At 50.2% G+C, this 16684-nt stretch overlaps 1 protein-coding gene across 1 annotated transcript in view; it reads left to right on the plus strand.

Annotated features, from left to right (window-relative positions):
- The window catches only part of AK8 (adenylate kinase 8), a gene marked incomplete at both ends in the record, with an annotated part of 57627 nt that overhangs the window by 3164 nt on the left and 37779 nt on the right, over nucleotides 1-16684 (plus strand). Inside the window, 3 exons of the mRNA XM_080928260.1 lie at nucleotides 5722-5771; nucleotides 8498-8611; nucleotides 11577-11645. Coding sequence (XP_080784386.1) covers nucleotides 5722-5771; nucleotides 8498-8611; nucleotides 11577-11645 — 233 coding nt within the window. The remainder of the gene's footprint in view (nucleotides 1-5721; nucleotides 5772-8497; nucleotides 8612-11576; nucleotides 11646-16684) is intronic.

Consider the following 16684-nt stretch of genomic DNA (forward strand, 5'->3'; position numbering starts at 1 on the left):
TCTCACAGGTCCATTAGCAGTTCTGAGGGAACTTTATCTTACCAGTGAAGTTAGCATTCAGGGCCTGAGGTGCCCTGTGGTGACTGGGCTGCCTATGGTCAGAAATGATGCTAAATTGTCTAAGAAAAACTAGGTTTGGGTTTAAGCTGGGTGTGGTAACACACACCTTTAATCCCAGCGCACTAGAGACAGAGGCAGGTAGATCCCTGAGTTTGAAGCCAGTCTGTTCTACCAGGACAGCCAGGGCTATACAGAGCCTATAAATAGGTTTATTTTAGAAAATCAAAACAAACAAAAAAGGTAGGGATAACAAACTGGGTATCCCACAAATGCCTGAACCTTTAGCTCGGGGGGTGGGGGAGGGGTCCAATGTCCTCTTCTGGTCTCTGCATGAGCCACCATCACAGACACCCGCCCTTCACAGGTAGAATAAATCCTGTGATGCTTAAGATATAATTGTCAGCCTGACCAACCCACTGTGGGTAAAAAATAGAGAAATTCAGCTCTAGAGCACAAGCAAGTTCTCCCTGCTCTTGACCGTGAATGCAATGTGACTGGCTCTGTGAGGTTCCTGCCTCGACTTCCCTTCAATGATTAACTGTAGCCTGGAATTGTAAGCTGCATTTTACTATAGTAATGTGTGATTTAGCAACACAAATGAAACTAGGAGAAATCTTTAATTTTTTAAAAAGAAAGTTAGAGAGAGCAGGCTCTATGCCTGCAGATGCAACCAGCTCGCCAGCCTTTCCCACACACCGTGTGGTCATCAGAATGAGGGTCTTCTCTTACCCCAAGTCCAGCATGTGGACCTCAGCAGAGGGTTCTAAGGGAGCCCCAAGGCTCCTCCAGGACACAGATGGTTGAGTCTGGGTGTCCCAGCACTCAGCTGAGGTTGAGACCACAGACTGAGTGGAAACGGAGCTGTGGCAGAGGGAGTTTCTGCACTGGCCCTGTCTGCTGTTGGCATGAATGTCCTGCCTGGGTGGGTGTGCCTCTCAGGTGAAGTGGAAACTTGAGGTTCTTTGGAGAGAGTCAGTTGCGTTGGATGGAAATCAGCAGTTTTGTTTATAGGTTAGCAGGCAACAGCAGCTCGATCTACTTGTAAACACCTCACGGATGCACCAACAGTCCTGTTCGGTAGAGTCGGGTTAGCAACAGCGGTGACGCGACCTAGCCGAGACAGCCAGGCCTCAGCCTAGACAGCAGGAGGGACACCAAGAGAAGTTCTCAGCTGTGCCTCTCTCAGGGAAGATGTGAGACCACAGCATTGCACAGCGAGCCGCACCAGCAAGCCACGCTCCGTGGTTCCATGGAGTCCTACTTACAACCTCAAACAGCCCGTGTTGTCCACGTGCTGTGCCTCGGCACGCGTATCCAACCAGCTGGAGTCCACGCAGTTCCAAAAAATGCAGCTCAACCACAGAGCGTAAGGCAGGCCAATTCCTGAGCGTGAGCAAAGACTCCCCCATCACGTGTCCTTTCACGTGCTTGCTTTCACCCGTGTCTGCTCCAGCCAAACACCATCCAACCGACCTTCCAAACAACCCTTACGTTTCCACTTCACACGGGATTTTTTCTTTAGGATTTATTTATTTTCATTATTTGTGTAGGAATGTTTTGCCTACATGTATGAGTTCACCGTTTACATGCAGTACCCATGTAGGTGCACATGGTTGTGAGCCACCATGTGGGTGTTAGAAACTGAGCCCAGGTCCTCAGCAACGGCAGCCAGGGCCCTTAATTGAGCCCTCACTCCATACTCCCACTGTGTGTGGGGGGGGGGCTTTGGAGCCAATAGCCCGAGGCTTCTGTAAACCTCGGTCTGGAGTAAGAGGCTGGAACTTGAGGCTGCTTCTGCCTTCTCTTCCTGTCTCAGTACCTCCCCGCTGGCTGCACCTCAGCACTTCAGCACCAAATGCCCTGCAATCTCTCGCTCTGCATTCTGGGTTGTGGATGCCTGCTGTACAGCCACCTCCTTCCTCCCTGTATGACAATCTGATTGTGGCTGCCTACTGTGTTTCTAGGGCTGCGACTTTGCAGACTGCTCGTCATGAGCCTTTCTTTTTACTCCACACAGCACCCTCTGTTGCAGGCCTGCGTTAGGGGACGGTGTCACTTTCCAGCCTAGATGCATGCATTCTTAGGTCCCATAACCATGGATTTAGCGGCTTAACCATCTCCAAGTTCTCCATCTTACTCTTAGGCTTGGTGAGCCTGAGACATCTGTGTCCGGTTAGGGACATTCACAGACTTTCACCCCCAAAACAGCGAGCATAAGGGGGGCAGAGGAGAAGCAAAGGGGCCACCTTGCTGTTGCAACTTTTTCTGAGGTGACTCAGATAAGACCCGTGACATCAGCTTGAGCCACACCTCTCTGAAGCTTAGTGGGGGTCCCAAGATATCCAGCATGCATTTCCCTCTCTGCTGGGCAGGCTGCAGTAAGGGTAGCTTGCCCCCTCACCAGAGCACAACACTCCTGCTTCCTAGAAGTGGGGCAAACTTGGGCACATGTACCACTGGCCAGCGACTGACATAGGAGGCAGAAGTCATGGGCCCGTGAGCACAGGCAGGAGGGAAGGAGCCCCACACTCGGGCTAGCAGCCCCTTTGCCTCGAGAAAAGCATTTAGTACAAAGTGAGCATTTACGGTGGCCCTGGGCAATATTAGCACAGGCGGTGGAGGGTATAATGGATCATTTCGCTTCTTATCAAACGCTTGTCCAGGAAAGCCTTGTATTAGAGTTCCGATACCTGAGGGGTTCCTTGTGAATTTTAAATCATGTTCCTAGTTAAGCCTCCAAAGGCTTCATGGATGGAAAGGTTCTTTGATTTCCTTTGAAGTGGTTGCTGGAATTTGATTACTCTTGGCAGTCAAGCCGCCTTTCATAACACTGTTTATAAATAATTACTCATGAGCTAGGCTGGAGTTTCAAGGTGTTAGATTTTAAGAAACCAAAATTAGTCACATAAGTGAGTACGAGGAGTTGGGAGGGGAGAAGGGCCACAATGTTCCTCTTTAAAGGGTTTTCTTAGGCGTGTACAATTTGGGTGCCACTTACAGGAGCCAGGAAGAACATGGCCCCCACCCCCAGAGCCCCAGCCCAGGGCTTACACCAAGATAAACACACCAGCCAGGTGTGGGACTTAGTCCCAGGATGCCCTGGTTACATCCTCGATGGGAGATGTGTCTCTCTTTTTCCCCAGCGCCAGCACCCCTGAGCCCTGATGTGCTGAAGCCAGTGCTCAGAGCAGCGGGTGCCCAGTAGGCTCACACAGCAGCCCCCCATCCTCCTGGCTTTGTCTGAGCAGGCATTCTCACAGCATGGCGACTTTTCTGAGTTCTAGCAGGAAACCTCTCTCTCTCTCTCTCTCTCTCTCTCTCTCTCTCTGCTTTTAATCACTCCCCTGCTGTTCTGCAAACCCTAGACTGAATTTTGGCTTCAACCTTTCACTGGACTGAGTGTCCACAAACCCACCTCATTTCCACACTTGGTTTGCAAATGGCATTTCCTACCTGCTTTGGCGTCTCTCACTCAGGTGGAGGCTCTGGGAAGCCTTGTCCTGGCCTGTGACTCTAGAGTAGGAATGGGCTTCTTGCTTCTAGACCCGAGCCTTGCCCTGACGTCTTAGATGATGGGAAATGTCCCCAGTTTCTATGATGATCTATGGCATGTGCTGCCCCTCTTTGCCAGTGGCTCTGCGAGGCCTAGTTCCTGGATGGCAGTGGCTGGTGGCAGCCCCTGGGGACCACAGAGCATCAAGGACAAAGGCTGTGGTGTAGGTGCCTAGAACAGCTGTGTTCTTTCCCCAGACCATTTTGAAGCCTTGCTTGGGGTGTCCTTCCTGGGAGGTAGCCCTGGCATAGCTCCTAGCTGTGTGGGATTCTATGAGCCTCTTCCCTTCTACTAAATCATGTCTTGACTTGGCCACCTGAGGATTCTTAGCCATTTCCTACAATGCTGACCAGCGAAGGGAGCCCTTTGTAGGTAGCAGCAATGGTGACTCTCAGTGATTACATTCAGAGCTTGGGGTGGCCAAGATGGCCATTGCAGGTGCTGCTGTGTTTGTGACCACACACCACTGACGTGTGGATGAGGCTTTGTACCTGCCCCCAGGGGACTGGCCATTTGCTGAGGACAGCTGTGCCAGTTTTTTAGGCCTTGTAATGGAGCTCTCCATAGTGGAAGGGAAGCTGATATCAGCAGCTTGACCAAGCCCTTCACAGTCTGAGGAGGAAGAAGCAATGAGACCCTGGGTATCTCCTGGGTATCTCCTGGGTATCTCCTGGGTATCTCCTGGGTATCTCCTGGGTGCATGGAGGCAAGGACATTCACCAGGAACCTGACAAGCGAAAAGTATTTGGATCATTGGGGAAAACCAGGGCTGCCTCTGGCCTCTCAGCTCAAAGGAGAGGATCACTTGGGATTCCAGAGGGATTCTCTGAGCCTCAGAGCTTTATTAGGAAAAGCAGAGCCTATCCCAGCCTTTTGGAAGCAATGCTCCTTCAGGGTCCAAGGGAACCTGCAGTATCAGGGGGCTCGGGCCAGCAGAGCACTGTGGTACCCGAACTGTATGGCTCACTGTGCCTAGTCTGCCCACTGTGGAGACACGTGGAACCTCTGCCATGTCCTCTGGTCCTGCGCCACTGTGAGACTTTCAGAGGTGGAAGGGGTAGCAGGAAGAGGTTGTCTCACACTCAAGATCTCCCACCTTCTCCTTGGAAGTGAGAAGATGCTGGGAATTTGGGCAGAGATCTATTTAAATGCAAGAAGTCTAGAAGGGTGTTCGTGTGCTTGTCCATTAAACTACTGGTCTAAGGATGCTCTGGATCCATCTCTGTGTCTGTCCCCAGAGGGGACAGTCATCCATGCCTCACCGCCACATGGTGAAGAGTCCTTCCAGCTCCATGTGCACAGTGTTCATATGTCTGTGTCCTAAGGGTAAGGGGAGTCACTCTAGACAGGAGGATGAAGGAGACAGCAGGGCACTTCCTTCACTGGTGGTCACCCCCAGGCCTATGTGTCCATTTGATCTTGTTTGTGCCCACACCCTTTGAACTGTCGTACCCATGCCAGCAACTCCATGGTTTCTTAGGTGACCTGCTAAGGCTTCTGCAGAAACCAAATGTGTCTCAGAGCCAGGACTTACAGCCACAAAGGAGCTGCCAGGGTTTTTAAAATTTTGCATAGAAATGCCTGTATTTGAAACAAAGACTTGCCCACCTTGGGTTTTATAAATCTGGCCTAGACACCGCAGGTTTCTTTCCATTATTTTCTTCTGTAAAATGATGAGGTGGGAGGATACAATTTGCTAAATAAGAAGGCATAAATATATATATATATATAAAAGCATCAAAGGTCGATTTACATAAAATACAACTTTATTTGAAAGAGTGTCCCCAAGACAAAGTCCCTGCTTAAAATGCTTTATGGCACTTGAAAAAACCAATTGTTTTTGATATTCATTAGTTTGGCAAACAAGTTACTGTGTCTGTGTCCCTGCGGAGATAGAAAAATAACCCACCTTGGTGATCGCTTACCTCTCTAAACACAGAGGATGCGTTTGGGGCTCGAGCATCTCCCAGCCCCCGCGTTATGAATGGCCATGTCACTGGCAGAGATGAAATCTGGGGAGGAAGAAAGAAATAGACCCAGAGCAGCCCAGGCGTGGGAGGCCACTTTGTCATGCCCGGAGCTGACATTCAAATCTTTTTCTTCCACAGTGCCGAAGGTTGTGATATTAGGTCCGCCTGCCTCAGGGAAAACCACCATCGTAAGTGCATTATATTAAATGTCGCTGTAGAACGTGTCATTCATGCTCCAGTGAACAGGAGACTGTGCACTGGCGACTTGTCCGCGCGCCTGCACTTCCCCTCCTGCCCGCTTTCTCGTTACAAATGGCTGCACGTACTTCTAGTTAGGGTTTTACTTAGCTGTCTTCGTCAGGGTTTCTATCGCTGCGAAGAGACACCAAGACCACGGCAACGCTTCTGAGGAAAACATTTAACTGGGGCTGGCTTACTTACAGTCCTGAAGTTTAGTCTATTACCATCATGGTGGGGAGCGTGGCAGCATGCAGGCAGACGTGGTGCTGGAGAGGTAGCTGAACTGTCTACATCTGAATCAGCAGGCAGCAGGGAGAGAGAGTGAGCCTGAACCTCAAAGTCCACCCCCAGTGATACCCTTACTCCAACAGGGCCACACCTCCTAATAGTGCGACTCCCTGTGGGCCTGTGGGGGCCATTTTCATTCAAACCCCACAGCTGGGAACTGCTGGGCATTCCCTCAGCTGTAGCTATAGAATGTATTTCTAGAAGGACTTCTCCAGCAAGCAGCCTGCATCCCTTGGAGACTTCGGTTATGGAGTCAGTTAGTGCTGACGGTGACTCCAGGCTGTCCCCAAACTCAGTTACCCCCCCTCAGCCTCAGTAGCTGTGATACAGGCGTGGGTCACCACGTCCAGCTGCAGGTCCAGGTTTTCTTTTTTTTAATTTTTATTTCATTCTATTTATTTTGCATGTGTTTATGTGTACACATGTGCAGTGGGTGGTTAGAGGTGGGAACATACATGGGCCATCGTTCACACACATCAAGGTCAGTGAGTAACTGCTAGGAGTTGGTGCTCTATTATGTGGGTCCCAGGGATCGAACTCAAGTCATGATTAGCACCAGGCACCCCAGCCCACCAAGCCAGCCCCTAGTTGTAGTTGCTAAATGCCACAGAAGGATTAGGTTATGACAGTCAGAGGTGGGACTCTTCTACCTTCTAAGCTCATGTCATGGTGATTGTCATGTCGTGGGTGATTTTTGCATAAACACCTAGCACATGCTGTGCTGTAATGGTCAGCACAGCTTTTACCATCTGTCTGTGTGTTGTTTTGTCCTGTGTCTCCTCCTGTTAGCCAGCCTCCTCTAACCCAGCCCCAACCATTACGTCACTTTTAGAGACAGGGGTTCCCCAAACTTCAGAGTCCCGGACTCTGCTACAGATGGGTGTGGCCACAGCTGGGGCCAGGCCTAGACCGCCATGATGGGTTGCATTTAGACAGCTGCTGGGCCCTCTACTGAGTTGAGCTCTCCACAGGAGTGGAACACGCTGGGCTGAGCACCTCCTTTAGGTAAAGGCCTCCTCTCTGATCACTAGGGGGAGTCGCTGGGCAGGGCAGGTATGGAACACAGGCCAGTCTCCACCTCTCCTACACCTCTTGCTTATGGTCTACAGAGTTCAGAAAGGCAACCATTTAAATGGTCCATGGGTGGATGGCCACACAGAGCCAAAATGGTAGGCAAGACAGGCAGACAGTGAAGATGAGAGAGAGGCTGGGAAGCACCTCATATGTCCACCTCTTGGGGGGCCTCTCCAGTTACCCACAAATGACTCCATCTCCCTGGACCAGCCTTCTCTTCTTTTTCCAGGTTCATGAAAATGCCAGGCAAGTTCCATGCTAAGCTAAGGTCCCATCTCTGGTTCCTCAGCCATCTTTTTTTCTAATAGAATTTGGCAGACTTAATTTTATTGTGGTTTGTCTTGTTTGTTTTTAGACAAGGTCCCTTTATTTGATCAGGTCCCTTTATTTGATCATTTCTCTTTATTTAATCAGGTTGGCCTCCACAGTTCTCCTGCCTCAGCTTCCTGAATGCTAACATTACAGCCGTGTACGGCCATACCCAGCCTTGAGTGTGTGTTTGAGTGTGTGTGTGTTTAAGTGTGTAAGTGTGTGTATGTGTGAGAGTGTGACTGTGCATGGATTCGAGTGTGTGGGTGTGAGTATGTGTGTGAGTGTGTGTATAAGCATGATTGTGTGTGTGTGTGTGAGTATGTGAGAGTGTATGTGTGTATGTTGTGAGTATGTGTGTGAGTGTGTGTATAAGCATGATTGTGTGTGTCTGTGTGTGTGAGTATGTGAGAGTGTATGTGTGTATGTTGTGAGCATATGTGTGAGTGTGTGTGAGTATATGAGTACATGAGTGCGTTTGAGAGAGTGTGTGTGCGTGTGTTAGTGTGAGTGTTTATGTGTTTGAGTGTGTGTGTGAGTGTATGTTTAAGTGTGTGTATGTGTGAGTGTGTGTATGTTGTGTGCATGTGTGTGTGTGTATGTGTGTGTGCATGTGTGCGAGTGTGTGTGTTAGAGAGAGAGAGAGACAGAGAGAGAGAGAGACAGAGAGAGAGAGAGACAGAGAGAGAATGTGTGTACTAGAAGACAATACTTGAGCATTGTACACAGCACCATCTACTTTCTTTGAGACAGGGTCTCTCATTGGCTTGGAACTCACTACTAGCTTAGACTGCCCAGCTAGGGATCCCTGTCCCTACCTTCACAGCACTGGGTTGCAAGGGTCACAGCATCAGGAGTTGTCACATGGTTCTGGAGGCTGGATACAAGTCTTTTTTCTTGTGAGGGGAACACTTTACAGACTGAGCCATCTCCCCAGCCCAGCAGAGCTGTATCTCTAAAGAGTGTGGTGTGATCTCTGTCTTTCCTGCTTCCCTCTCTTCAGGCCATGTGGCTCTGCAAACATCTAAATAGCAACCTCATCACCAAGGAGAACTTATTAGAAAGAGAGTTTTCCCGTCTGTCTCTGGAAGCCAAGAGATACTACCAGGTTTACAAGGTAAGCTTGGCCCTGGGCTAAGGGGTGAGGACAGAGGACAGAGCAGTAATGGCTTTGGATCTCCATTTCCCGCTTGCTTGGATAGTTTCCATTCTTTTAAAACTGTTTTATAAGAGTTCTTCTTATCTGTGTGTGTGTGTGTGTGTGTGTGTGTGTGTGTGGTCAATCACATGTTTCATTGGACCAGAGCTTAGAAGGCTAGGCTCGGAGGCCTTCCTTAAGCTGGGCTCTTCCTAATTCAGTTCTCCACACTGTTCTCTGCCCCTCCCCCATCCCAGACAGTGTAGCTGAGGATGACGGCCAACTTAGGATGCTCTGGCCTGCACATCCCTAGTGTTAGCATTGCGGGCACGTGCCACCATGCGCGGCTTTGTTTCTATGAATCTCAAATCTCGGGGGATACAGCCCATGTTGATGACTTTTGAGCTAGCTTGGCAGCCTCCCCCAGATTCCAGGGCCCAACACTGCCCATCTCTCCCTGGGTGTCACTGGCTGGAGTATGCCCCTCTCACTCCCTCCTTTCTCTTGTCCCCTGTCCCCAACTGCTGCCTCTTCCTCCAAAATCTAAGGGTGGTTCCTGCCATTCCTTAATCTGCTAACTTGCAGCAGCTGAGCTTTGAGGGTCTGCAAGAGTCTGGAAAATGTTCTTTAAAAAAACAAAACAAAACAAAACCCAATAACAACAAAAAACCCTTTTTACTTTTAAATTATACTTACATACATGTGCACTCAGGCACCAGGACACTTGTGGAGGTCGGAGAACAACTTGGAAGTGTAGATTCTCGTTCTACCCAGTGGATCTCAGGACTTGTGCCATCCTGGTTGGCGGCACGTGCCTTCACCCCCACTCAGCCACCTCTCCGGATCTGGAAAAGGTTCTTAACCATCCTGGCAGAGCTGCTGTCTGTGTGGAAAACATACCAGGGCCTCTCAGCTCCTCCCTTTCTGATGCGCTGCGGGAGCCTGTACTGTGTGTTAAAGTGTCCACTTACGTGACCTAGGCACATTAGGGTCGCTTATAATGGAACCTGCTGATGACCCCAATTCATACCATTCCTGTGTGAAATGAAGTCCAATTCTAGGAGTTAAGTGGTTCTGGAGGCAGAACCAGGCACAGACGGCACTCAGGCACCTCTGGGCAGCCAGTAAGCATGCCCCTCAAGAGAGTAAGGCATACTGGGGTGTCAAGCCAGTCGGTCTACCACTGGGCCCCACAAGGAATACTAGACACTGCCAGGGAGAAAAGGAAACCCATGCCGGCTAAATATGTAGCCAATGCTGTCTCTGAGCAGCCAAGAAGCAGATTGCCCAAGGTGAGTCTAGGCACCCACACCTGTGCTGGGATGGGCCACCCTGGGCTCCATGGACTTGTCCGTGCCTCTCCGCTAAAGCCAGGCCTGGGGGCTGGAGGGATGCACTACCAGGTTCTGGAAAGAAGAGGCCTGACTCCTGCAAAGACAGTTTGGCAGGGCTTTGAGAAGCAGCCCAGAAGCCCTTGTGATATGACACATCAAAGCTACCATCCAGACAGCACAGTGGCAGGGAACTGCAGGGGGCACTTGGGATGGGCCCTGCTCAAAGCCACTACCTAGCTCCCACTGGGAGGGCTTCTGGAGGCAGGTACCCCACCCTGGCCTGCGATCTTTCAACCAAGTGTTCTGACTGCGTGGATTCCCTGCAGATGCCTCCTGTGTTCCTATGCCTATGTGAATACCGCATTGGTGAATGGCGGCGGGGAGGGGAACCCTGGGAACTGCACTTAGGGTGGGTTCCGGGAAAACCACTGGTGGGGTTGAAATGTGGCTTGGTTGGCTTGCCTAGCACGCATGCGTGCGTGTTGGACCCCCAGTAAGCCGAGAATGCTGACACTTGCCTATATTCTCAGCACATGCAAAGTAGAGGCAGAAGGATTGGTTGTTCAAGGTCATTCTTGGCTACCTTGGAGTTGGAGGAGAGCCTGGGCAAGATAAAACCTTCTCTCAAAAGAGCAGCGGCAGGCATAGTGTCACATGCTTTTAGTCCTAGCACTCAAGAGCAGAGGCAGGAGGATCTCTGAGTTTGCCAGCCTGGTCAGGGCAACCAGGTATACCCAAAAAAACCCTATCTCAAAACACAAACAAAGCAAAACAAACAAATAAGATGGGGACTGTGGGGCCCCTGTGGAGACGACTTGGTAAAGAGCCTCCTGTGTGAGCATAAAGACCCGAGTTCAGATCCCCAGCCCCCATGTTAAAAAGCTAGGCATGCAGCATTCATACCTATAAACCCAGGCCGAGGAGACAGAGACGCCTGACCTACCCAGAATGTTCTAGGCCTGTGAGAGACCCCGTCTCCAAAAGCAGAGTAGGTGGCACCTGGAATGGAGGCTCCCGCTCTGGCTGTTATGACTCCAGGACTTAGACATGTCACTGATTCATAAAAGCCAGGCTTCTGGTAATGTGTCCTTGGCACTAGTTTGGTGCCAGGGCAGGGATCTGTTGGTCAACATTCACACCCAGCTCTCTGGAGTAAGAACTTACATCATTTGCCCATTATTGTAGTGTGAACATTGCCACGAACGCCAGCTGTTAGTCAGCAGTGAGTCACTGAGTGTGCAGTTGGAGAGAGGTGGACATACACTCTTGAGCCTTGGCCAATGGCTCCCACTCCTGTTTTGTGTGGGGTACGAAAGCCAAAGGCGCAGTTCCTTTCCTGGGGATGACAGACACAACCTTGGACAGCTTGTGGGATGGAAACTTAGGTATCTGTACTCCTAGGGCATCTGCAGTTCGAGATGCACATCAGGAGGCAAAGAGACTTGGAGGGAGGCAGGGCATTGGGAGGTTAAAAAGACAGAAAATGTGGAAGCGCTGACGTGGACATGCCTTCTACAGGGAGAATGCTCAGGGGTCAGTCAAGGGCACTGCCCATGTCTGTCCTCCTGAGCTCCGGGCTGGGGCCCTTATACCACGTCTTTTTCTTTCAGAAGGTTCCCAATTCGCTTCTTGTCTCCCTGGTCCAGGAGCGTCTGAACGAAGATGACTGCCTCAGAAGGGTAAGGCTGCATGGCCCTGCAGGGCTGCCCAGGAGACCTTGGGTGACATCAAACCCTTCATTTCTCAGCACATTCCTTGAAGTACTTGTTGGGGAGGGCATGGTGGCAAGGGTGTGAGATCAGTCACGCTGTGTCCACAGACAGGACGCAGAGAGAGATGGATGCTGGTGCTCAGCTCACTGAGGGTCCAGCCCATGGGAAGATGCCATTTCTGTGCAGGGTGGGTTTTCTCTGCTCCATTAATCCTTTAGAAATGCTCTCCTGGGGCTGCTTCCTATGCTCCTTCCCCACTCACTTCCTGTTTCGGGGCTGCTTCCTAGGCCCCTTCCCCATTCACTTCCTGTTCCGGGGTTGCTTCCTAGACCCCTTCTTTGCTTACTCCCTATTGTACTCAGGATTTTACTTTGGGGACTCTCCCTCCTGTTTCCTGCAGACCACCCTCATACCAGGACCACATACTAGGATAGTAGAGAAAGAGAGAGTCAGCAGGACATGTGCTCTAGTCTCTTGGGACCCTATTCCTGAGTAGTTACTAATTCTGTAGACCAGACAAGCCTCAACATTAGAGAGATCCACCTGCCTCTGTCTCTCAGAGCCGGGCCAGGGCTCTTCTGACAAGCTTTGCCATGATGAGATCCTTCGGGCTTGCTGGCTCCGTGTCTGTGTGGCAGCTCCTCAGCTCTGATGCAGCGTAAAAGCAGCTAAATACAGGCGCAGCTGCATTCCAATGAAACTTCACAAAAGCATCTAGGATTGGCCAGGTACATATACTGGCCTGTGTTGCTAGAGTAACCCTGGAGAGGCCTGGTAGTCACGGTGGAGAGGACATGTCTGTGGGCCTCCTCTCTATCCTCTAGCCATAATTATAGGGAAACACAGAAGGTGGGAGGAAGGCAAGGAGGCAAAGAGAGAGGGGGAGGGGAAGGTCTCCTTGGTGTCATGTGACAGGACAAACTGGCTAGTGTGGAAACTGAGGCATCTGGAGTCAGCTGAGCAGTCACGGGCCTCTCCAGCCTCAGAGTAGACACAACAGTACTGATTGGTGTTTTCTCTCAGGCCACTGGTCCCAGGGACAGGATTTCTGGCGCGGAAGCCTAGCCTGTAGTGCAGAGCTGCAAATGCCTCAGGCTGAGCTAAAGTGGTCTTATGTGTCCTGGCAGCAAGATGCATTCACATGAACTCAGCTGCCCTTCTGTGTTTTACTTTTTAACACATTAGAAATGCAATATGAAGAGCTAGAGATGGCTAAGCAATTTAGAGTGCTTACAGCTGTTGCAGGGGACCAGCCTTTGGTTCCCAGCATGCAACTGCCCATCAACTCTAGCTCCAGGGGACCTACTCCCTTCTTCTGGCCTCCATGGGTAGCAGCATACATATTTGCATACATAACATGCATGCATACACATATACACATAAATCTTTAAAACCGTACATGAAATAAACACAAATCCAACTGCCCTGTCTCTACCAGACATCGTGGGCTAGTGGCTTCGAGGAAACTGTGATTCTTCTGCGATTTTAGTTGAACATCTCAAGCTTGCCCTCCAGGATCCAGAAGAGTCACCCTGGTATTGCATCTCTGAGCTGGGGTTACAGATGTGGTCTGTGCAGAGCGGGCAATGGTGAGCCTGGGACTTTGCATATGGCAGGCTAACAAAGTCTGAGGTCTCAAAATCCTTCTAGAGCTTATTTACGAGCTTGATCTACACAACCTCCTTTCGCAGGACACCTGCAGTATAGACCAAGTTCAAAGCCAGGCTTCCAGGTCCTTGCCAAGAGTTCCCACCTCCACCAGAGTGCTGGCGTTTCCTGTTGTCTGTATGTTATCTGTATATCATAATTGCTGCCTTGGTTACATCTTACTCCCTGGAACTACATTGTGTTGTGAATGACAGTGTTGACCACACAGATATTTATAATACTTATTGCCATGGTGACCGAGGACGAGAACAGCTTCATCTGCCATGTCTCATTGCAGGCACATTTTTACTATTTAGAAAACCCGGGACCTGTTGGTGGCCGACCTGATCAGCACACAGAGCCAGGCCGAGTGCTCCATCTCTCTCAGGGTGGTTGCTGTTTTCCTTCCTCTCTCTCTCTCTCTCTCTCTCTCTCTCTCTCTGTGTGTGTGTGTGTGTGTGTGTGTGTGTGCCTGTGTGTGTGTAGGCCTGAGTTTGACATCAGTATCGCCCTGAGGAGCACCTCCTGTCACGGATGGGATGTCTCCTGAGGCTGGCCATTATTCATCTGTGTTTCATGCCTCCCACTTCCCCACCTGTCCATGACCGCACTGGCCTTGAGGAGACGCCTCTCTGACCTACATGTCTGTGATTTCGGTTGTGCCCCAGCCATTGTTACCTGGAGGGGAAGAACCTCCTTCAATTTGTTTTAAGATTTCTTTTAACCTTCAAGGGGCATCCGGAGCCTTTTTTTCATCTCTTCCCGACGGAGACAGATTTCCAGGGTGAGGCGAGGCTTCTAATTATGAGCTTTGGTTGTTCAAAAGCAAAACAAACCCTCACCCAAAACAAGTAGGCTCTCTTGCTTTTCGGGAGAAAAATGACATATATGCATATTCATTTATATGGTAATTATTATTATTTAGCTACACAGGGACTAGAATTGGTAATTTAGAGCACAGAAAGATCGCAGGGAAGAGCGTTCAGGGAAACGTAACCCATCAGGAGTCTGTAGTTAATGCCCTGTTTTCTTTTCTTTTCTCTGCTTTTTTCTTCTTTTGCAATCTCTTTGAAGAATTTTATTTGAAGTGACCATCAAATGCATTAGAGAAAGAGAAATTAGCAATTTGTTTCAGAACTATGAAAAGGTGGCAGCTCAATCTGCCAGAGACATAGAAGGTGCTCCTTGGGGACGGTCATGTCCCGGAGGTCAGCGTGCCAGCACCAGCTCTTGTGGAAAGAGTGAACTAAGGGAGGGATGAGCTTGTGAGGCACACGGAAAGAAAGGGTGAGAAGCAGACTCTGTGCTGCCCTGGCCAGTGTGTGGGTGTTCGGCTTGGCATGGGTGATTGACTCTCTTTCCTGGTCCAGATTTCTACAACTGTCCAGGTTTTTTCCCAGAGCTTCCTTCATGTGGCTTCCCAGCCCCTAGAATGCAGGAGGCCCTGGGTTCAATTCCCAGCATTGCATCGGAAAAAAAAAAAAACTGATGTGGCAGAAGGAAAAAAAAGTGAATATATTTTTGGGCACAGAACATCCATTCAAATAGCTCAGAGCTCAAAACATACAGGAGGCCCTTCTGGCCACTGTAAGCCACCACTACCACATGGTTCCTCCCCTTAAAACAGCTATGGGGAAACGTGCCTTGGATGCTCACCCTTCAGAAGATGCTGTTATACACAGAGAAAATGGCTGTTTCTTTAAAACAAATATGAATCTGGGTATGGCACAGATCTGTAACCCAGCTGGGGGACAGAGACAAGCAGATCCCTGGCTATTATTAGCTTTCGAGTCTAGCAGAATCAGCCCCCACATGCACACACATACATGTGCAGCCCCCACATGCACACACACACCTGTACATAATCTGCATGCACACACACCTGTGCAGCCTCCACATGTGCACATACACACACACCTGTACAGCCCCTACATGTACACACACACACACACACACACACACACCTGTGCAGCCTCCACATGTGCACATACACACACACCTGTGCAGCCTCCACATGTGCACATACACACACCTGTGGAGCTCCCACAGGCACACATACACACACACACACCTGTACAGCCCCTACATGTACACACACACACATACACACACACACACACACACACACACACACACACACCCCTGTGTACTTATACTTTTCCAGGCAATGTCCTTAGTGTCCCACAACCCTCCTACATTTGGCATCCCACTCCCAGTGGATACCCAGGCCTTTGGGTTCTCCTCTGGACTGACCCCACTCAGGAGGTGCTCTCTCTGAGGTGCCTGCCTTGGTTTTCTACTTCCTGGTGCCCACATCTGTGTAGTCCCTTCCTCTGGAGCAGGCAATGTACCTCAGCAGACTGGAGAGGGAGGCTTTCCTTATTGTCACCGTACAGAGAGCCACCACATTGGAGGAGGCCCCATGGTGGCCTCTGGGCATAGCCAACCCCAATCAGCCTCCGTCAGCAGCACCGGGAGCCCCCAGTCACACAGCAGGAACAAACGGTGCTATCCTAATCTCAATGACACAAGAGGGGTTTTCTTCCTCTCTCAAGTCTCCAGTGTGTGTGTGTGTGTGTGTGTGTGTGTGTGTGTGAGAGAGAGAGAGAGAGAGAGAGAGAGAGAGAGAGAGAGAGAGAGAGAGAGACTCTGAGAGACAATGTATCTGTCAGCAGACACAAGTGTTTCCCATGCCTCATCAGAAGAAAGACCGGCATCCTTGCACAAAATCATTTCTCATCCCAATATTTCCCAGACTTTTACTGTCCTCCCAGATCTATTCTGGCACAAGTGTGTAAAGCCACAGTGACAGCACCTGACCTAAAGAGCTTTGTTGTGGTCGTCTGGAAAACACCCTCAGTTCTGGCCCACTGACCCATAGACCACAGTCAAGTTTCCAAGCACCTCAGTTCCTCCCCTCTAGTTTTTTATGTGTACTGTGTGTACGAGTATGGGGTTTGTGCATGCATGCATGTGTGTGCACATGCGTGTGGAGGCTAGAGGTCATGCTTCAATGTCTCCCTCAGTAATTCCCACATAATTCATCATCGTTATTATTTTAGGTGTGTGTATATGCACATGTAGGTGCCAGTGGACTCCAGGAGAGGACTTTAGGTCTCCTGGAGCTGGAGTTGTAGGCAGTTGTGAGCCACCTGATATGGGGGCTGGAAACCAATCTAGAGTCCCCTGGAAGAGCAGCAGGTGCTTAACTGAGCCATCTCTCACCCCTTCCAGCTTCTGAGATAGGGGCTTTCACTTTTACCCAGTTTGCCTGTCTCTGCCTTCCTGGCATTTGAGCGGCAGGTGCTCCACTGATAGACCACCTCACCAGCCCTGGTCTCCCCTCCTGTTAAAGGTTT

Source organism: Micromys minutus (genome assembly GCF_963924665.1).
Source record: "Micromys minutus genome assembly, chromosome: 13".
NCBI classification, from domain to species: Eukaryota; Metazoa; Chordata; class Mammalia; order Rodentia; family Muridae; genus Micromys; species Micromys minutus.